This window comes from Oreochromis aureus, linkage group 7, assembly GCF_013358895.1.
Source record: "Oreochromis aureus strain Israel breed Guangdong linkage group 7, ZZ_aureus, whole genome shotgun sequence".
In the NCBI taxonomy this organism is placed as follows: domain Eukaryota; kingdom Metazoa; phylum Chordata; class Actinopteri; order Cichliformes; family Cichlidae; genus Oreochromis; species Oreochromis aureus.
Window position 1 is genome coordinate 3,616,553 of NC_052948.1, and position 22,321 is coordinate 3,638,873.

At 40.7% G+C, this 22,321-nt stretch overlaps 2 protein-coding genes across 6 annotated transcripts in view; both read left to right on the top strand.

Moving 5' to 3' along the window:
• The window catches only part of tspan9a (tetraspanin 9a), a 176,660-nt gene extending 174,362 nt beyond the window's left edge, over positions 1-2,298 (top strand). For all 5 annotated transcript variants that reach the window (XM_039614851.1, XM_039614853.1, XM_031725985.2 and 2 more), the window contains one exon: positions 596-2,298. In XM_039614851.1, coding sequence (XP_039470785.1) covers positions 596-667 — 72 coding nt within the window. In that variant the 3' untranslated portion in view covers positions 668-2,298. The remainder of the gene's footprint in view (positions 1-595) is intronic.
• A 7,094-nt stretch (positions 2,299-9,392) lies between these two features.
• tspan33b (tetraspanin 33b) lies at positions 9,393-21,180 on the top strand. The gene is made up of 8 exons (XM_031725972.2): positions 9,393-9,656; positions 13,294-13,351; positions 13,775-13,902; positions 14,057-14,131; positions 16,703-16,798; positions 17,143-17,271; positions 19,320-19,481; positions 21,093-21,180. The coding sequence occupies exons 1-8, from the start codon at positions 9,561-9,563 to the stop codon at positions 21,159-21,161; spliced, it is 813 nt and encodes a 270-aa protein (XP_031581832.1). The 5' UTR covers positions 9,393-9,560; the 3' UTR covers positions 21,162-21,180.
• The last annotated feature ends 1,141 nt before the right edge of the window (positions 21,181-22,321 follow it).

A 22,321-nucleotide genomic window follows, 5' to 3' on the forward strand; every position in this document is an offset into this window, starting at 1 on the left:
AAAATGGCCTTTTTTTTTTTTTGATTGATGCCAGTTTAAGGTGGCATTTTCTCTGAAGCCGCTCTGCGAATTAGGTTTTGACTGAAACCAAAAGCGAATCAGCAGCTTTCCCCAGCTAATCACAGACCATAGGGATCCCCAGTGGAGTCCACATTTCCTTTTTTATTAAAACTATGCAGCATTCAGTATTTTTCAGTTTCCCTGCCATCACAACTTTGCCAGATAATGGTTTTAGGATCAGCCTTGCGACTGTGTTTGATGTGGAAGTATCAGGGGTAATGGAAACTTCAAAGACATAGCTGGCTACTTTGATTCAATGGCATCTCAATTTACTTCATTGGCTTAATGCTTGCACACGCTGTACATTTTGCCATCACAAAGATTCCAGAGCTTCCATTTGAAGGCCATCTGAGAAAAAGAAACTGAACTAAAATGTGTTCGTGATTCAGCACACGATTCACTGTGCATCAGAAACGCAGCCCAAGGCGTCAACATAAGTAGACCACACAGACACACCTGCACATATATTACACATAAATAGATACTATAGACAGACACGAGCATGTGTTCACGATCTCCTTGTTTTCCTCCACAGCTCCTGGGCATGGCATTCTCCATGACATTGTTCCACCACATTCACAGAACGGGAAAGAAGTATGACGCTTAGCCTTGGGACAAGCACCAAATGGAGAGGAGCCCCAGTGCTTGATGGGATAAAGACTCTGATTCAAACATACATCCATGCTTCCCCCCTACTTCTTTAGAGCATCCTTTTCCCCTTCCCAGATCGTCTGTACAGATTCCAGCTGCTCTGTCCTGCTGTCTCCTCTCACCATTCATTTTGCCAAAGAGTAACACAACTGGAAGAGAAGAGGCGCCTACTTTTGGCAAGGAAGAGAATCCCATATGTTGTCCCTTCTCTTGAGTACACTTGTTTTTTGGCTTTTTCTGTTCTTTTTTGGCTTGAACTAACTAATTGCTGGAGGGAAGGACAGACTCTGAGATAATGAAGACTTTACAAATGCCCAAACAGCCCCCACAGGGGGAAAAACCCATGAAACTGACAATACCCTCCACCTCATGTGGAGGTTTTTTTTCCTCATGCTTACTAAATTCTAGCCCTGTTTTTTCCCCTTGTAAATGAAAAAGATCCAACATGGCATGCTAGTTTTCTACTTCACTGATTTATCATTGAAATGTTTTTATTTTAAACTTATTGTTTTCTTGTTGGATTTTTTTTGTAAGTATATCATCCTGTGGAATGTAAGTGTCGAACAGATCGGTGCAATGTGTGTGTGGGTATGTGTGTGGGATTGGTTTGAAGGTAACATTGCTGCAGACGGGCAAAGACATGTAAGGATGCAGAGGTTTAGGTGAAATGAGCTTCATGGACGAGCATCGCGTAAGCACCAGGAGTCATCGGTGGATTCATTTTACACCAAAAATATATCTGCGAACAAACTCGCACACGTGCATTTTGTGCTGCCACACAGCAGCACACTCGCTCCCCGTTAGACAATATAAATGATGTAAAATGGCTGTTTATTAGGGCTCCAGCAGCACTGTCAGCTGTAGAGATCTAGGTGATAAAGTCCCCCCTTCGAGAAAACAGACTGGGTTGTGTACGCGCATGCATTTTATCACACAGTTCAGGCTGCAGAGGAGAAAAAACCCCACTGAGAAACACTTAGAATCCAGGGCAGGATGGGGCAAAAACAGAGCAGACACGTTGTCTTGTTTCGGCTATCAATAGCGTTAACAGAGGTGGCTCTCGCCTTTCTATACTGAAGATCTCCTCCATTCACACCGCCCTCCTCGTGCTTTCTCTCGGCGGCTAACTCACCCCTGCCTCTCTCTTTTCTTTTTCACTCTAATTTTCTTTCTTCGTGTCAGGCGGCAATGAGTTTCATGCTCCATCCAGTGCTTCTGCTGACATTCCTGCTCATCACACGTTTACACCTCCGGTTTGCAACCCCCTTCAATTTTACGTAGGCTTCATTTTCTCACAGCAACCAGAGGTGGGGGGAGATGGGAGTGTGAGTGTTGCCAGATCAAAGCTCAGACTGATATGTATGGCAACATGCCCTGTAGGACACATCAGTTTATGTCTGTTTACATCTACATTCACTGCAGGAGGCCAGAGTGCCAGCCTTCCTCCCGGAGACTGAAAATATTCCATCTGCTGTGGCGACTTCAAAAAATGCCCTCCGGTGTGTCTGCTCTAGGCTTCAAAATCTCCAAAGAAACGGTGGAATAAAGAACAAAGGATCACTGTAGCTTTTGCAAGGTTGTATTCAGTTTCCAAAAGTTGAATCTGTTCATCTGGACGTAGCGTTTTGTGGGAGAAACGTTTCGTCACTCATCCAAGTGACTTCTTCAGTCTCAGCTGACTGCAGGGAGGAACGCTGGTTTGAGCGCGGAGTCAAGGAGGCCATTTACGTGAAAAGGGAAAGACCATCTCTGAATCGAGGAGGGGGCCTAAGGGTACATCTTTCGCCATCTTACAATGCTGTGATTGCAGCCATTCCCCAACTCTCTGTGAATGGTACTCATGGCCATTGATCAGTGTTCTTTGATCAGTGGGTTTTGGTCGGTGATTGTTGATCAATGGTCATGGGAATTTGCATAATTATGATTAAGGAACTGACCTCACAGCCCATTGTTCCTTCAGTGGGCTGGTTTCAGTCATTATGCAAATGTACTGTTTATAAGATTGGGGAAACCTGCAGTCAGCTGAGACTGAAGAAGTCACTTGGAACGTTTCTCCCACAAAGCGCTACGTCCAGATGAACAGAATCAACTTTTGGAGATTTACTTTCCTGGATGATTGAGAATGCATCAAGACGTTGTATTCAGTTGTGACATAGTACTTTCCAAAGCAAGTGCAATTAGAGATCTGGGAAGAATATTTTAATCAAGACCAAAAAATAGCGGTAAATAAGCCGGCCAATAATTACAAAACTTTTGTCACAGAATGTTAGCAGATTTTTTTCACAAAGGTTTACTACAGAGGGAAGATTTTAAAGAAATTGTCTATACTGGTACAGTGTCTGTTACTGTGCCCTGTCTCTCTTCATCTCATCCATTCAAGCTGATTCAGTTTGTAGATTCCTGCAAGTTTGTTGGACTTTAATTCAGCAGCAACTCTTTCAGAACACAGTAAAAGCTCATATAAACTTGGAATTGTGTTATCTTTATGATGCAGAGTACTATACTTTTAGGATTGTGTTTTACCAGAGGCACCTAGTTAAGTCTCCCATTTATAGCCCATACCGCCTGCTCATGTGTAACTAGTTGAGCTGAGCTTGGCTACCAGGGAAGCTGCCAATTAAACCTTTACAATTGGTTGCATTCTAAATTGTGTCCTACATTATAGCTGCAATTAAATTTATTGCTTTGAATGAAGCATCAATGAAGTACTGTCCATTCCTGCTACCTGAACTAACAAAGAAAATAAGCCACTCATTTACTCACGTGTCCACCTGATCTGAGATGCTTCAGAGTATCTCCTGAAGTCATTGTTGGCATTTTAGGAAAAATTAGGCTGATGATTTTTTAATCTGAAGGAGAGTTTTAGGAAGAGAAAGGGGAATTCTTGCAACAGGAAGCAACAGATATGTGCTGTTTTGTGCAGTGACCCTGCTGGCTGTGATACACTGTCTGCCCCCATATGCTCCAACTCTTCCTGTTGTGTCCATGGGGGAAACATGACAGCTGCTGATGTACAGTGCAGGCACGAGCGATCACATTTCCTCTGCTCGGCTGCCACCACAAACTCAACACATCCCTTACTTACTGCCTCACTCTGCAGACACCTGGCGCTATACAGTAACTGGCAATGTGCTTTGGACACCTTAAAGCACTTGTAAGGTACCCGAGACGGGTTAGCGGGGGAATAGCTCAAAACAGTTTGGCAAATGAGGCTGTGCTGTATCCTTACTGCAAAAAAAGAAAGTTTAAAGGAAACCCAAGATAGCCACACATGTAACAGAAATACAGGAATGCAGAATAGTGGGAATAAAGGAAATCCGTTGGGAGGTCAGAGCCTCAGCCTGCAGACGCTGTAGCTGTTTGCTCTCGGCTGATCTGACTGGGGCGACATTTTCTTCTCTGTGTAAAATCCTTACCCCATTTTCCGTGATTATGTCAGAGTAAATGTTACATTGTGTTTGTAATATGCAGGGATGAATGCCATTTTAACAGGTGGGGCTCTTTAATTATGTTCTTTTTGTACACTTTTCTGCTGTTTAAATGTTTGTTTTTATACAATATGCTGTTGATTTTCTTGTTGTAGGTTCTGTTTTTATTGGCTTTCCCCCCCTTTGTAGTTCACTTTGAGTACATGACATCATTAAGCATTTTTTCCTAGAGGATTAGTCTTTGCGGTGTTCCTCTACAACATGCAAAAATGCCTTTTCTGTGTTTCCGCGATGCAGGCGGTTAAAGCAATTAACGTAGAACAAATAGAAGGCAAATCTGGCATATAGCATCAGGCAAAGTCCACAGAAGACATACTGCGCTTTTGTCATTGTGCTTCTTTGTATTAGGATCAAATTAAATTGAATTAGGACGCGCAGGTATAATCTGCAGTATCTCTTCAAACTGCCAGTGCAGGACCCATTTTGTATTCTTACAGCATGAACTGTTAGACGACTGTACAACAGAGTTCATCTCGCTCCAGTGTATCAGCTCACCATGTAAATATGCCCATTTTACAAGTGATGTAACTTACTGCTATACCTCTGCCACTTCGCCTAACATTCACATCAACAGGTTGGTTTTCTGACAGCCCGTGCCCTTTTTATGCTCATTTACAGACACTTGTACTGTATGTTATCCATTTTTTATGTCTGCCAGATTTCCTGCCTCTGTTTTCGCTTCAAGCACGAGAGCGGTGTAAATGTTAAGTAAATTTGTGTTTTTGTCAGTACAGTCCTCATATATTTTTGACTGCATTTTCATCTTTTAGTAAAACATGATTTTTTTTTAAATATTTTTTTTGAAGGATTATAAAATATTCCGTCTCATCCAAGGAAGCACTCCCAGTAAGCCACGGAAATAGTGAAGGAAGGATGCACATGCAGTAATTGGGTTTCGTCTGCTGTGAAAAATTCTGAACATAAAAACTGTTTTTTGTTGTTGTTTCCTTTCCTTTGTGTGTGTGTGTGTGTGTCAGAATCATTTTTTGCCACCTTCGACATATTATTTCTGTAATCTGCTCCTAATCCTTCCCCTGTGCTGAAGCTGAATATGTGAGCAGTGGAAATGTATGCTCTAGAAATGGTGTGTTTGATGTTGTGTTCTGCTGGGTGGCACTATCTGATACCTGCCAGCCTTGTCCTGTGGAGTTTTCTGCTACACGTGAAAGCACTCTGAATATCTATACTAGCTGGTGCACTACTTTCTCTTTACTCGCTAAATCAACTATTTTTTAAATAAAGGAAAGAGTGTCAGAAAAAATCTCACCATACAGTACGCTTATTGCCTTTCTTGTCTAATGACTTGATGCTTCGGATTCCTTTTTTATGTTGCCGCCAATTAGATTTGATTCAGAATTTGTTTTGTGGGGTTTGGGGGGTGGGGTGGAGTTGAAGACTCGGCATGAAGAGCAAAGTGAAGTGGCGTCATAGCAGATCCCATGATACATGATGTGTTGTGTGTATGCAATCCCTGTCTGGGCTCTTTTTAAAAAAGCATAAGAAAACCTGGGGGACTGTTGTCCTAAAGATGCTGAGATGAGCTAATGGTGGTGAGCCAGTCAAGAAGAGGTTCTTTTTCTAAAGAACAAAGTGAAGATGATGAAAGTGGGAACCATTGCCAATTTGTCTCACGCTTCAACAGCGCAGAGTGAAAAGCTCAGTATTTTTGTGCGCAGCTTGATCCCCTCCTGTTAACCTAATTGTTATCGGGCCTGTGTGCGATAGTGAGTGGAGTTTATTGTGCCATTCCACCCGGGCTTTTTGTTTTTCCATCACTGTTCCTTCTATGCAAAAAAATGACCTATTTTAGCCTTTGTACAGATTATTTTGTATGAATAACGTACTGAAATAAAGTGAAAAGAATCAATCACAGATATTTTTATTTCTTTTTGTAATTTCCCCACCTCATCCACCGCACAACTCATTTCATTAACCTGAATTTGGAAGGCTTTGGTTTGGATGAGGCTGTTTACTTTGTCCCCACACAGGACTGCTGAACTTGTTAACCTGCAGTGGAGGTGATCTGCAGGTTGTTTCTGGTACTACTTGTTCTCACACGGTCTTGTTTCCCGGGGTATGCTTGTCATCTTTTAAACATCACATGCAAAAACAGCATGGCTCACACTGCTGCAGGGTTACTGTTGCTTCCTGTTATTTGTTCTTTTAAACCTCCACTGTGTTTAATAGATCTGCAGTAGCAGGTGGAATTTTAGACACATGCTCTCATTTAAAGGTTTTTCAACCATCTAAAGATGTCGAAACTATGCAATTACGTTGGTTGTTTTACACAACACAGCCAGCTTGGCTACCTGAGCATTAGCAGCATGCCATCTCATCGTTTCCCCACACCTGGACCATATTGTTTTTCAATAGGTCAGCTCCGGGTTATCTAATTGGTATTTTGCCATGAAGCAGAGTCATGAGTGTTGTATCATATGATCTGACCTCCACAACCACACAATATGCGACCACCAGTATGGGGTATATTTTGGGATGCAATAACAGAAAAGCAGCCAGCAAGTGCTCAGAATATGTATCTTTCCCTCTTTCCTCTCAGCCAAACGGATTGCCACCCAGCCTAAGTATGGTACTGTTAGAGGTTTCTTGCAGTTACAAGAGAGTTTGTCTTCTCCACCGGTGCTCAATAGGGGATTTGTTTTGTTGCTTTCTACAATAATGTAAGGTCTTGACCTTATAGTGCTCTTCAGATAGTCCCATTTCCTGTGTTTGTGCGCTTTTAAGTCAGAAAGTGGAAGCAACAGGGATGCTGCAAAGAAGAATACAGCTGTGATATCTAGTTATTTTCTACACTGAACAAAATAGTACCAATAAGAAGAAAAAACCTTGATTGGGTAGGTCGCAAATTTTGACTGTTGCTGGTTATGAATGTCTTGGATAAAAGTTCCATTTTATTATTATAATGACAGAAATGCCATTAATAAGGCAAAATTGGTCAAATCGCTGTATTTTGTCTGAGTTCATGGAAGGAGGAGGACGCCACTTTCTATCTGTGCTATAAATACGAAGCCATGGCCAGCAACTGGCTAGCTTTGCTCAGCTTTGCTCAGCCAGGTTTAGCATTACAGACTATTTTTTAGGATTACAAATAAAGCAAAACTAGTGTAAAAATTGGTGTAAAAATTACAAAAAATAAACATTGGTTTTTATTGACCATTATGCTACAGATAAATACTCTAACATGTCAAGTTCAAACTGTGAATTAAAATGGGGAAGAAAGGTGATTTAAGTGACTCTGGTTTTGAGACGGTTTGTCTGAGTATTTCAGAAACCGCTGATCTTGTGGGATTTTCCCACACAACCAACTTCAGGGTTTGCAAAGAATGGTCTGAGAAAGAGAAAATATCCAGTGAGCATAGCTAGACTACTTCAAGCTAAGAGGAAGGTAACAGGAAGTCAAATAACCTGTTACAAACAGGCTATGCAGAAGATCATCTCTGAAGGGCACAACACATAAACCCTTCGAGCAGATGGACTACATCAACAGAAGACCACACTGGTTGCAATTCAAGTCAAGCTGAGGGTCACATGGGTTCACCCAAACTGGGCAACAGAAAAAAGTTGCCTGGTTTCAATTAGTCTGGATGGGAATGTCCGAATTTGGCATGAACTACATGACATCAATCTAGCCCAGTGTTTCCCAACCACTGTGCCGCGAGAAATGACCAAGTGTGGCGTGGAAGATTACCTGGTTCCACCTGATTAATACTCCAGGCGATCGGTGAGATAATGGGCAGAACAATTACATTATCTATCGATTACATTAAATGGGTTGCCAACTGGCAGTAAAACAGAAGAAGATGAAGAAGAAATTACATAATAGTGATGCTGTGAGATCAAGCAGCGCATAATAGCAATACATAAATATTTGAAATAAAAAGTAGTCAGTCTGACCCGGGTCCTGGAGAAAATTCCAACCCAGATGAAATGCCAGAAGAAAGCAAAAAAGGTATACTGGGGACAAACCGAGCCAACTCCACTACGCCTGGTGCCATTGCTAATGAGGTGTAAGTGTATGGTGGGTGTAGTCACATAAAAAAAAAAATCTGATCATTCATGACACAATTTTCAGAGCATAGTACCATATTAGCAAAAACTCTAATATATTGATTGGAGCCAATCACAGGAAGATCCACCATACCTCTAATTTCTGTCTTCAAACAAAGCTCGAGGTACCTGCACAGCTAAGGACATCACTATGGTATCATCCAGCTGTATCATCTCTCTTTTCATATCATCCCAGTTGGAATCCATAGATTCCATTAACATTACCAAAGGTAAAGTAAAAATGTTGCATAATTACAGAGTGCAGCGCCTCCCAATTAAGGTTCTGTTCAACTAAAATCTCATTTGTATTCAATCTAAAAAAAAAGATGAAACTCATTAAATATGAGTCTCTGGCAAGTCACCGAGTTACTGAGGGATCTGGTGTCCTTCTGTCACTCCACAGGAGATGTCAGATGTAATGATAATTAACAAGTCTGTGATCAAATATTCACATACAGCACACTGCCAAGGACAGTTCAAACTACATTTATGAATTATGAAAATCAGTTAGCCAGTGATGATGTAATACATTAACTTTGTGATCACGTTTTTGTGCCACATCCTCAGATAATGCTTCAGGACATTCTGACAGATGATCCGTCATCACCAGTCAATAATCAGCTTTAGTCTTTCAATCTATAGCTCTTCACAGAGTTAGTGGCTTGGCTTTTTTTTTTTTTTTTTTTACTTCTTTATTGGTTTAAATGTTATTTACTCAAAGTTTGGCAGATTCAATCTAAAGCACACTGGAGACATCACAGCAAAAGGTAATGTCATGTAACTACATTAGATGTTCATTGCATTAAATGTCATTGTCCAGCCTCTGTCAACCATCATTCTGCTTTATTCACTGGAACAGTAAGTCTGTCCTTGAATCTGTAATCTGCAGACTAGATAACGAAACTTTCACAAGCAATAAACATTAATACTAAAAGACGAGTGCAGTGCGCTTGTGCGATGTGGAATCTAGGCCCTTTGACATAATGGCGAGAGGAGACAGAATGCACAGGGGTAAACTAACAGCAGCTTGTAGGCCATTCAGCTGCAGTCAGCTAGAGATATTTTTTGTGCAATCTGACCCGTCAGCCTACATGGACAGTTCTGGGTCTTACCAGCACGGTGAGGCGGCGTCACAAATCCATGCCCCCTTTTTTTTAAGCCACCCCGACACCAGCACAGCCTGCCAGCCACCCGCTTCTCACAGATTCACATGGCGCCTGCAGATCTGCTGGGTGGGGCAGGAACTGGGGACTGTTTACAAGTGAAACTCGCTGTAGCTTTACACCTCAATAAATAATGGACAGGAAACTGAATCTGGACCGAGCTGAGACATTCTCCTTTGTCAACCCATGGATCAGATACTTTCTCTTCTTCTTCAGTTTCTTATTTTGGGTGAGTAGAGTTGCAACGATAAAGGTGTTGTGCCGTCCCGGCAGACAATATACTTGAAATATTTTGGAGAATACAAATCACCAGCAATCAGAGAGCTTTCAAAGAAGACAGATCCGCTACAAAGAAAAACCAAAAAAGAAAAAGTATATAAATAATAAATGGAGAAATGAAATTCAGCTATTATCTGGAGTTAAAAACAGCAGGAGCACCCAGCCTCCATGCTGCTACCTATTTCACGTTTAGTACAGTTACATATGAGAACTTTGATTGCCTGTATACATCACTGCAGCAATGCATTCGTAACAGATAAATCGAGTACTGACTCATACTAAACCATAAAACACCATGTAAGCACACTAGTACTCTGTAAATGAATTCTACTTGGAAGCTGTTTCTGAATGTAATAAATGCTACATCATTTCACAGCATGATTGCACAAATGCAGAGTCCACAGTTACAGTGCTGTGAAAAAGTATTTGCCCTTCCTGGTTTCTTGTTTTTTTTTTGCATATTTGTCTCATTTATAAATTTCAGCTCTTGTAACAAATTTGAATATTGCAAAGATTGTCCAAATAAATGCAGTTTTGTAAATGATGCTTTCGTTTATCAAGGGGGAAAAGAAAAGCTATCCAAGCCTACCTGGTGCTGTGTGAAAAAGTCATTGCCCCCCTCAACCTAATAACTGGTTGTGTCACTCTTGGCAGCAAGAACTGCAATCAGCGTTTTTCCACAGCATCGCTGTGGAAAAATTCTGGCCCACTCTTGTTTGCAGAATAGTTTTAATTAAGTCTCATTGGAGTGTTTTCAAGCATGAATGGTCTTGTTGAAGGTCACGCCAAAGTATCTCAACCTGATTTGAGTCTGGACTTTGAATAGGCCACTCGAAACCTTCAGTTTGTTTTGCTTTTTTGAGCCATTCAGAGGTGTACTCGCGGTGTGTTTGGATCATTGTCCTGCTGGATTGCCCAAGTGTCCTTAAACTTCAGGGCATGAGCTGATAGCTGGTCATTTACAGGCCCCCAGACTATCACATTACTATTTGTATGAAATGTTGTGTTAGTTTTATGCCAAACATTCCACAAATTTTAACTTTTATCTTGTCAGTCTACAGCATATTTTCCCAAAAGTCTTTGGGATCATCAAAATGTTACTGTTTGGTTTTTTTGGCAAATTTGAGACGAGCCTCTGTGTGTTCTTTTTGGTCAGCAGTGTTTTCGCCTTGTAACTCTCCCATGGATGCCATTTTCGACATCAGTTTCTTTCTTATTGTTGAATCATGAGCACTGACTTTAGCTGAGACAGGTGAGGCCTGCAGCTCTTTAGATGTTGTTCCAGGTTCTTTCGACGAGTCGTTGATGTGCTCGATGTGTTGGTGAAACAGAAAATAAATTGATTGAAATATTTGAACGATATTCTTAATGGTAGATAAACTGTTACATTTCAGGCAGTATAGTGGATACATAATCAAAATAAATGATCAACTGCATAAATGTGTGAGCACGCTAATGTTAAAGGATGCTTATATTTGTTTTGCTCACTAGCACAGGAGATGATCTGACCCAGTCACAATTTAGCCCCTGTCAAAGTCGCTCACACCATCACACCTTCCCATGTCTCCTGTATTCAAGGACAGGTGCCCTAAATCGCTTATTTTCTAACAGATGTCAGGCATACACGCACTCCTGATATGACATAATCATTATGCGTTTTGTGCAAGTCTTAAATTATACAAGCTCCTCTACTGTGGCTGTTAGTGTAACAAAAAGACAACAAGACAACTGGGAAATGATAGAAAGGTACAGCAGATACACTGAAGCAGCCATTAAAGCACCGCGTCCTCCATGAGCAGTTGCTTTCGCACAAAAACACACACTATTAAAATAGAGCTGTTTGGCTCACTTACTTTCCCACCACATTACAAGTTGAGCACACAGATCACATCTCTAACTCTGCTAACTCCCTACACCGCCATTATATCCCTGTTCATCCAATCCTCCACAAAAACAGCGGGGGGGCAAACACTGTACTGTGCTCCTACTGTGTTTAGAGCCAATCAGCAATAACTGCACCCGCAGCAGCCTCACACCCCAGCCCGTGTTGACTTTGTTTATCAGACATGGGCTCAGGAGCGAACACTGCAGCCCTAATCCATCAGGCCTTTGTCCCCACGTCCCCGTGGCTCAGCTGAGCTGGCTTTCACCTCCACACAAAATCCTCTGGGAGAAGTCTGATTCATCCCTTTGAAAAGCCTGAAAAACAGAGCTGGAATACATTCACTGTGTAAGTGTGTCTCCTGTTGCAAATGCCACCCTCATTCACAAAAAGGCACAGTCAGTGGAAAACTGACAAAAGGAGCTGCAGGTGCGCACACTCCTACACGACAGAAAATACCCCTTAAAAATGTACTTTCAATGGTACTTCCAAAGAAAATAGGTGCTATCCATGTTTTGTGTTTTGGCAGCTTTTCTCTTGTCAAGGTAGATTATTGATTCAAAAACTAGTACCATATCCTGTCATGCAATAATTTACATCTCCAGAGCACAAAACACCGGTTTGGCATGAAGGCTGGCCAAGGAAAAATTATACCTCTTTCAAGGAAAATTACACGGCGGACAATGGTTCTTTGCGACCTCTAGAGATCCAATACAGGCTTCTGAGACAGAAACAAATCTGTGTTTATAAAGGCTGAACAAAATGCATCCTTTTTACACAAAAGCAGACACGCACAAATTAGTAATCAAGAGAATGTCTGTGAATTCGGAGGCTGGAAATGGAAGCCAAGACCACACAGATTGTTATTCAAGGTGAGAAAAGCAATCACAGAGAGAAGGGAAATTAATGTTGACAATGCAATCAACGGGAAGCGTTAATTCCACCTGTTTTCCACTCACTTGGCTCCTTTAATACATCGATTCTATTTGGGTGAACTCACCTCTTCAGCAGTTCACAACACATGTTCAGGTAACACTGTTAAAAACAAGCGCACGCACACGCCCATCACAGTCAAGAACTTAGTGAAGTTAGGGTGGATAACAAAAACAATTCTCTAACCAAGGTCGAGTTCTCCTCGCAGTTCTATAAATCATGATAAAAACTGGAGAGAGCAGTTTTCAGTTCTGGAGGATTTCCATCGCAGTCACAGGTGGACTGAGTCTGATTTCTGTTGCGAGGTTCCACATTAAACCGAGGTCCATATGTTATTATTTTTTTCCCTGTTGATATCCATCTGTCTGTTTAACGCCAACACATAAACTAGCGATGCAGTTACCATGGCAACGGGCGCTCTGCCTACTCAGCACCCGAGGAAAAAGCCTATCATCACTAATCTAATCACACCTGTCCTGCAAACAAAAGTCTGTTCAAGACAGAGTCGGCACCTTGGAAGGAACATGTTTCCTTTCAACAACTTTTCAAACAAATAAAGACTCAACCTGGATAAATTACAAATCCACTGCATTTTCTGGGCTTTGCTATTGCTAATGAATTACCAGTTTAGAAGTATCTGGTGCTGAATTTCCCAAGCAGAATATGAAGGACAGACATCAAAAGCGATAGAGGAGAATTACTTGCTCTCTTTGCTGGTAAAAAATAAATAAAAATTGCTGGTAATAATAAAATCATCTCCCTTTTTTTCCAGGTTTTCTCCCTGTTGATTGTTGCAATTGGTGTGTATGCTAAAGTCCAGAAGGCCACAGGTACACAAGAAGACACTTTTCGCTCACACCTCTTGAACTTCAAAGTGAATTAAAGACCAGCGATAAACTGTCCCTCATAAAAGAGGTGCAGGAATGAGGTGGCACCCTGCTTGGGATTGTAAACTGTTAAGCTTTCCTGGCACTGAGCAAATGTGTGTCAGGCTTTAGCCTTATTTTTACCTGGTGTCTTTAATTTTGTAGTTACTATGAGATATATAGTTGAGAGACACCCAAAAAGATTAACCTGTGTTCATTGTGCACAACCCACAATAGATCATTAATGATTGTAGAGTATGAAGGCAGCTAGCTTAGGAAGGGATGATGCAAAGATAGTGAAACAAGGTACATGATGGAATTATTTAAATAAAAATCAGGAATCGGGGTTAGAAATAAACAGAGGCTGTTTTCCCGTCTTTCTGCCAGACACGGTGAGGGACACGTTCCTGATCGACCCGGCTGTCATCCTAATTGTGGTGGGGGTGGTCATGTTCTTCATCACTTTCTGTGGCTGTATTGGAGCTCTCAGAGAGAACATTCGCCTCCTCAAGACAGTAATAGACCTAACAGACACATTACAAATACTGGCACTGTGTTTTGCTCCCATCTAATCCAAAGCCAAGTCTCACATCTAATGTGTAACAACTAATCTGTCCTTTAAGATGATCTTAGTCACAGCCCTTTAATATTTTTGTCTTTATTCCCTAGTTCTCCTTCAGCCTCACACTGGTCTTCCTCACCCAGCTGGCCATAGCGATTCTGGGCTTCTTTTACTCTGATCAGGTATCTGAATCTTTACAGACAGTTCTGTGCACTGGCTGAGTTTTTCTATGGGGCCATTTAAGGCCACATTCAGGCTCCAGTGATAACAATGAGCACTATTGATTTATGGTGTCATTTCCCGGCTTTTGGACATTCTGTACATTTGTAAACTGCGGTATATACAACTTAATAAGGCAGACATCTGATCCCACAGATGGGCCAGCTTAGCCCACAGGGGAAATGTCTTGTTAATGTCTGTGCTGAGCAGCATACACAGGAAACAGAAAGGCATATACGCCAGCTTCCAGTGAGAATCAGTGTTTGTGTCACTCTCTATAAATCCTCCAAAAGTCTCGGGCTTGTTCTGTAGACTGACAGAAAATATGGGAGAACTTCCCTTTCTCTCTGTATTGCAATGTGATTTGAAGTGACTGGTTATAAAAACTATTTGGGTTTATTGCGGCAAAGTTTTAAATGCTAGTGCCAATAACAGCAACATAGGGACAATAGCAAGAAGCAAGAGTATGCTTCCTGGCAAACTCATAAACTTTAACGTACTATGTCTCTATATATATATAAATAAATAATGGTGTCGGTAGCAGTATCAGTACCTTTGACCGCTGGATTTAAAGTTTTATTGAGCTCGCTGACATGTTTGGTCTTTGCATTGATGCGTTTGTTTTGCAGTTATTCCCACAGACCACAGCTTTTATTGATTTCAGAATTAAGTCAACCTGACTAAATAGTCTCATTCGCAGCCTGTCTCCTGCCTCTGTAATTGGTAAAATTAGAAAAATTTTTAAAAAATCCTTAAAGATTTTTTTCATTACACATTAATAATAAGTTCCAGGGGTAAATACATTAAAAATATCTGTTTTTGTGACCATAGGTGATCTACGCTGTGGCTGCATGAATGTACATATGTACTACAGTACTATATCTCAGCCTATATCTTATACTTATATGACCCAAGTGATTGGTTTGGAGACTACAGGGATGAGAAGGATCCCCCTCCACTTATCCCCTTCACTAACATCCCATTAGGGCTCCACGGAGATTAAAAAAACACAACAGCCAGCAGTGGCAGCACTCGCTGTCATCAGTGGCGGGGTTCCTGGTGCCTGATGATACCTCTCCTCTCCCTTGTGTTCTCTGTCAGCACTCAGACTGCCTGCTGCTAAACAGAGCAGTTTAACAACCCTCCCAGCATCCTTCCTCGCTAAATGATTCAAATGCTTCGGCACTTCAAAGTGGAACCAAATGTTCCATTTCAACAGATCCCTTGAAGGAGACTTTGCCGCTAATGACACACTATGACGGTAGCCTCCAAAGCCCACGAGCAAACTGTACCACGTGGAAACACAGAAACAGGGGATGGCACAGGGTGAGCGTAAGGAACATTGTAAAAATCCTAACACAATTTAACAAAACTACTTCAGGACAACATTTTGGGCTATTTTGACAGTGCTCACAGTATTTATCAACATAACCTGTTCTAACGTAGTTTGTAATGCGAACAATTCACAAAGCCTTTAGCAAAGCATTCAGAGAAGTTCGTTTTAATGAAATTTTAAAGTTCAGTGGCTCATTATCATACAGTGCTCCTATTAGCATATATTACATCTGAACTCAGCCTGTATAACCATGGCCCTCTTTGTTCTCAGCATCTTAAAGGGTGGAAGAATAGCAAAAACAAATATTAACAATGCAAGCCCTCATTAATACTCTGAAAATGAAAATAATGTTACAGACAATGAAAGTTAATGGACAAGCAGGACAAAATTTCACCGTCTGAATCAGCCTCGTTCAGTTTCAAATGCTCATTACTGATAACTCAGTCAAATAATGTATTCATATATCATCTAGGTTTTGTTTATTCAGCTCGAGAGGAGCTGATGAAAATCGACACATTATAATAACAAATGGCTAAGTTCAAGTAATTATCTACTATAGTGTAGAACCTGCATATGTTCTTTGTGTTTGGTATGCATTTCATGTATAGTTCTCACAGGCACAAATGGTTTTATTATTATCATTATGTATGCTGTACTTTCTGCTCTGCTGCCGCCTGGGTTACGTGCATCCCGTGGGACGCTTATACGATGTAAACAGGATGATGTTATGTTGCCTCCAAACCCATATATTAGTATTTGTTTGTTTTTTAGAAAAAAACTGAGGTGGCCTTTTATGAAAAAAAAAGTGCAATGCACCATTGAACATGAATACCGTTTATGAAAATGGTGAAAAATCGCCATAAAGAGTAGATCAAATCTACAGCAAAGCCACCTGATTAACTATGAATAGGTGTCTGACAGCTCCACAGAAACAGTTATAGCTTGGATTTGAAATTATCCTAGACATCATCATTTCAAGCTTTGTGGGGATTTCCACAGCATCTGTTCAAAAGAGGGTTCACAAAAAGGTACTTTACAATCCTCCAAAATGCACCCAAGTAAGTAACTGAGAGATTAATCATGTCAATGAGCACCTTAAGTAACAAAGACATCTGTAGATAGTTTATAGTGAAACATGCAAATGTTGATGTTAAAGCCGTTATTCTGTGTATTCAATCAGCCTTTTCCTCTCTCTTAGGCACGGGATGCTTTGGGAAAGTTTGTAAAGAAAGCAATTGTGCACTACAGGGATGACCTGGATCTGCAGAACCTGATGGATTACATTCAAAAAGAGGTGCTCTCTTTGGCCATTTCCTTTAGTCTGAAGTCTTCAAACTGATCACAGATCGTTTATTGGATGCATCTGAGACTAAAGCAAGAAACCACAGTTTGTTTTGTTTGTTTTTTGCCTTAGCGAGGGTTTCCACAGGAGGCTGCATGCAACTTACAGTTCCTGTTCTCTGTGGGTCACCTCATGTGAAACTGCTCTTCCATCTGCACATACTGGCACATTTATGAGTTTGGGTTTTCCCACGGGAGAAGCCCTGACTGGCAGGATGCCCAGTACAGACCAACACTATGTTTCTAAATATATACCCGATTTCACTTTTCACTCTTCATTTTTCTTTTTTCCCCTAGTTCAAGTGTTGTGGATGGAACAACTACACTGATTGGTCTTGGAACCTCTACTTTAATTGTACACATGACAACCCCAGCTCTGAGCGCTGTGGTGTGCCTTATTCCTGCTGTACTCCTGTTCCTGGGGAGGTCAGTTTTTCTCTGTTTAGCCTCTTAACATACACAACATGTACAAACTAACATTGTGGCTTAATAGAAACCTTAACACAAACCTTCATAATCTTAAGATTATGTATTATTAATCTTGCTGACCTCACAATTTCAGTCAGCATTTCAAATTTGTTCAGTGTGTTAAATCTTCTCTGTCATGCCGAATTCACTTGATTAAGCAACTGACAAATCACACGTCCTTCACATTTATGATAAACAGCAACAAGAAAGGCAAAAAGATAATGACATGAACAGAACCGAACAAGCAGCTGTATGATGATGAAACAGGCTCTTAGCACTTTATTAACGGAGAAAATAAAGAAATAAAACTGCTGAAAATTTAAAGTTACTAAACAAAAAATCTTGTACCTTGAAACTTGAATTCAGCAGAGTCTTATGCAGGTGCTTGGTGAGTAGAATCGACTGTAGCAATAAAGGATAACACACGTAAAGCTATCCAGCCGAGTCGACACGAGTGTGCGCTTATACAAAAACAAGACAGTCGTGTGTATTTCACATTCACCTCCACACATCTCCCTCTGAATGCAAGATATGTATGTGGCAGGTATTCAAAGGGAGACAAAGTATGGCAGCTAAACTTGGAGGACTTCTATAGGTCCCTGGAGTCTCCAGACAGTTACATTTCATTAGAAGTGAGGCTTCTCTGTTAAGACATCAGACTGTCTTATCCAACAGAAGTGAGACTCTGTCAGCTGATGATGAGGATCCAAGACGCTTTCCACTGACAAGCTGGCATTAAGAGAGACCCAAAGAAAATTTGAAATCATCTATAAAATATACCCGATACTTTAGCTAATGGTCTGTGGATGCTGAATTATAGCCAGGACTGCCTGACTGTGACAGCTGCGTTATTTTGACATGTACGCAAGTGTGTCCAAACTAAAGAGGCTCTCTGTCGGGAGGTGGCAGGAACACATCTGCATCTGCTTGTTTTGGTATTACCTTCCTTTCCTTTAGGATTAGCTGTCATGCACAGAACTGGTCTCACAATGGCCAACCAGTTTCTCTCTTAAAAGGAATCTGCAAATTGATTGGTTGAGTACCTGAATGAGTCACATGGCACTGCCAGGCGATGTCCATCTTAAAGAAGAAAAAAAAACATGTTTAACATATTCTGATATGATCAACCTTACATCTTGATGCATTCTCAATCATCCAGGAAAGTAAATCTCCAAAAGTTGAATCTGTTCATCTGGACGTAGCGTTTTGTGGGAGAAACGTTTTGTCACTCATCCAAGTGACTTCTTGTCTCAGCTGACTGCAATTCAAAATAAAAGTACATTTGCATAATGACTCAACACTACAGCTATCAGATGAACAGATTCAACCTTTGGAGATCAACCTTACAGTAAATTTGTACAGATAATTCCAAATCAAAGTCTTCTTTCAACACTACAGCTATCTGCACGTGCATGAGGATCCATGCTGTCATACAAACAGCATATATGTAAATGTCTGCATGACCACAAACTTTGGATTCATAAATACACGCAAAAAATCTCTGTACAGACGCAGCAGCACAGCTTGAAAACCACCACTAAGGAAAAAACATCCATCACACTATTGATTAAACATCATGCAACTCTGAAAACAGATCAGAGCAACATTTTACAACATGGGGTAAAAATAAAATAACATTAAAAACAACTAAAAAACTATTAATTAAACAGTTTGAGAGCTGTTTCTGTGCTGCAACCTGCTGGTAGTACCCTGTAACTGCATGGTGCAACTGCATGGTTCCCTCAGGGATTAGGTAGCTTTTCTTCTCAGAGCCAGTGGGTTTGCTTGTACTGCTCACATTATTTTCTTTCCTCTCAACAAACATCACTCTTTCATTATTTTCAATTTACTTTCAATTCAAAGTAAAAACAAGCAATGTGAAACCAGCAGCATGAAAGCAACAACAACAACAGTATTTAGAGTGCTTTAGGTTTATGTGCTTATCAACGTAAGTATCATGTACTCAGTGTTTTGTCTGTCTTTGCTTTTGTTCATCTGGCCCACAGGCAGTGATCAACACTATGTGCGGTTTTGGAGTTCAAACGCAGAACTTCATGGAGGCAAACAAGTCGATCTACCCAGTAGGCTGTGCGGACAAAGCAGTGATGTGGATCGAGTCTCATCTGCTGCTGGTGGGAGCTCTCGCCTTGGGTCTGGCCTTGCCTCAGGTAACCCAGACTGTGCAGTAATTAGGCAACACAGGACTAGTAACTTGCCAAGAGGACTAGTTTCATCTTGAATAAGACTACACATAAAGAAGCCAAAATAGCTATTAATGAAAGTTTGCTGGATTCAGTGTGTAGCAATCAACATATTGACTGGAGACGCTCCCTCAAAGGCAAACTTCAAACTGGCGTTTTTGGATGTGGCTGCGAAAACAGTCCAAGCTTGACTTCAGCAATCAGAGCCATGCAGGCTTTATACTCTCATACAAATCTCAATCTGAGAGCTTCCCACAATCTTCTTTTACAAGTTCAATATCGTCCTTGTAAAAAAAAAGGAATAAAAATTGGATTCTAAAGGAAACCAATAAGGAGTAGGGTTAATGTGAGGCCACTGTGATTCAAGGGATTTGGAATGGTGTGCTCTACCTAGACAGCAATAACTAGGCACATTGGGACAATGAAATTTTAACTGCACATTATTCATTTATTACACTATCCTAGACTGAGTACAGGTTAATGTGCAACAGAGGTAGAGGGGTGTGTGTGATAATGTAATATGTCTAAGAGATACTGACGACTCCCTGATTCTCACTGTGCAATGCACCACGACCCCCCAGCATTTCAGCTGCAGTACACAGAAATCTAGAGAATCTGAAATGCCAGAATTTGAGAATAGACAGCCCTCCTCTTGACGCTCTTCTTCCTCTTCTAAATCCCTCCCATGTTGTCCCATAAATATGTACCAAGCGTCTATGCTGATGCCTTCTATTGCAATGGCAGTTCTTTATACTACTTACCTGCCAAAATTTCCCATCATGAACTACATTTTCTACAGCCTGAAAAATGGGTCAAAGAAATGTATTTACACCTAAGACCACCTAAATTACAAAATGCTGACGGGATGTTTTACGGGGATGGTTTTATTTGTTTTGCCCCTCTACCAATGATGCTAAAAACATGCCTTGATAACTAAATAAAACCATTCAATACACATTAGGCAAAGCATGAAATCAAATTAGCTCATATAACGAGCTGCCTCTAAATAATTACTCTGTTAACTTATTAAAATGTTTCAGCTAATATTAAATGGCAATCTAGCAGAAGGTGTAACTTTAGCACAGGATGTTTAGACTGATTTCTCTCATTCTCATCTGTACGCTAGGCTCTGCAGTGAATCTGAAGAGAAGCACAAATTACCCACAAGGCCCGGCAGTGCAATTGCATTAGTTTTCTAATGCTTTGATGTGCCGTAAATCTGATGAAGTTCTCTTTTAAGTCTTGCATATCCTCTCAAAACACTTACTGACACTTACTGTGTCTGCATAACAAGCCAAAGTATTAATTATTGACTGCTGTTTAAAAGCTGTGTTTGCAACCCAATGGTTTGGTTTCTCTCTGTAAGAACACCTTGTGATCGGCTTGACAGGTGCGTGCAAATGTGAGTATGCAATTATTTTAAGTGACTCGTTTGAGTCAGTCTTAACTAATTTGGGAACATTTCTTCCCAGCACCACATTGCAGCACCCTGCTAAGGGACCTTGAGATGCTCGGTACAGAACGTACAGTTACAGAGAGTCTCTTCTGTAATCTAAAGTGGCTGCTGCTGTCCTCTAGATTGCAGGAATTGTGCTGTCCCAGATCCTGATCTCTCAGATTCAAGATGAGATTACCTCAGTGCTGTGAGAGCGCTACGACAAAGGGGAAGAAAACGAAAGAAAGGAACTTGCAGTACTCAGCTTCTCTGACATGTTCAAGGACATCTTTTCTACAGCTACTACTGCAATATCCGGGCATGTGATATTCTTAACATGTGGTTGCCTACAGGTATACAAGTGTGATGCACTTAAATGTATTATTTATAATAGTCAATTATATGCCAAGTGTATATATTATTAACCGGTTTGAACATTGACGTCAAGATTTCATCTCTTTAAATGTGAAAAGTTTGCTTATAGAATTGAGTTAAAACATGTGCATTTATTATTTTATGTTACCGTTTATCAAGAAAAATCGGCTCACATAAGTTATTATGTGTCGCGTTTTAAAGGTCTAAACACAACATTCACACACTGCCTCTCCTCCCTCACTCAGCTAACGGGAAAGAAAGAGTGAAGTAGTAAATCAAACAAATCATGATTTTCTGACTGGGATTCTGATTCTAAAGTCAACGTAGGCATAGCCACACCTCCACGCAACTCGGTGAGAAGGTGTCACACTGGATTTTGTGCGAATGCAGCCGATATGCACTGTACATACTCTCCACTGTGGGCCATCTGTTCTGCAACCCTGTGTTGGTCAAACAGACACAGACCTTCAGCTCTCTTCACATCCACGACAGACAGAGAGCAGAATGTGGCTAAAGCAGTGTGCTCGTAGCTGTTTTTACAGCGCACCACCACACACTTCAAGTGTTTCATAAGTCACAACTGGGAGGAATTTATGTTGTTCAAAGTCCAAAGATTGGTTTTTGTAGGTTATCCCTTCAACACCATTTATCAGACATTGTCAGGCTGTTGTTAATATTACATCATAACCTTGAGACAGGTCAATAATAATAATAATAATAATGTTATAGAGCATCAAAGTGTTCAGTATTAAATCAGTTATTTTTAAACTCTAATCAGAGAAATAAATGTTACGTTTATTTAAATATCTAGAATGTTATATTGAAATGTTACATCATCAATTTCAATATAACATTCTAGATATTTTACATTTCACAATGCTATTTTTCCCAACAAAACATTTTTCCTTTCTCCAAATCTCAAATTTTTATATATTTCAGCAGTGTTATCACCACATTCCCACCTTTCAGTCGGGGTTTAGCCTTGTAGCACCAGTTC

What these genes read in the sequence shown, in the direction of transcription:
- tspan33b (XM_031725972.2), top strand. Translation starts at nt 9,561, where the DNA reads ATGGACAGGAAACTGAATCTGGACCGAGCTGAGACATTCTCCTTTGTC. An exon ending in TAAAGTCCAGAAGGCCACAG is followed by an intron (nt 13,352 to 13,774) that starts GTACACAAGAAG and finishes TCTTTCTGCCAG; the next exon opens with ACACGGTGAGGGACACGTTC. An exon ending in TGGGTCTGGCCTTGCCTCAG is followed by an intron (nt 19,482 to 21,092) that starts GTAACCCAGACT and finishes GCTGTCCTCTAG; the next exon opens with ATTGCAGGAATTGTGCTGTC.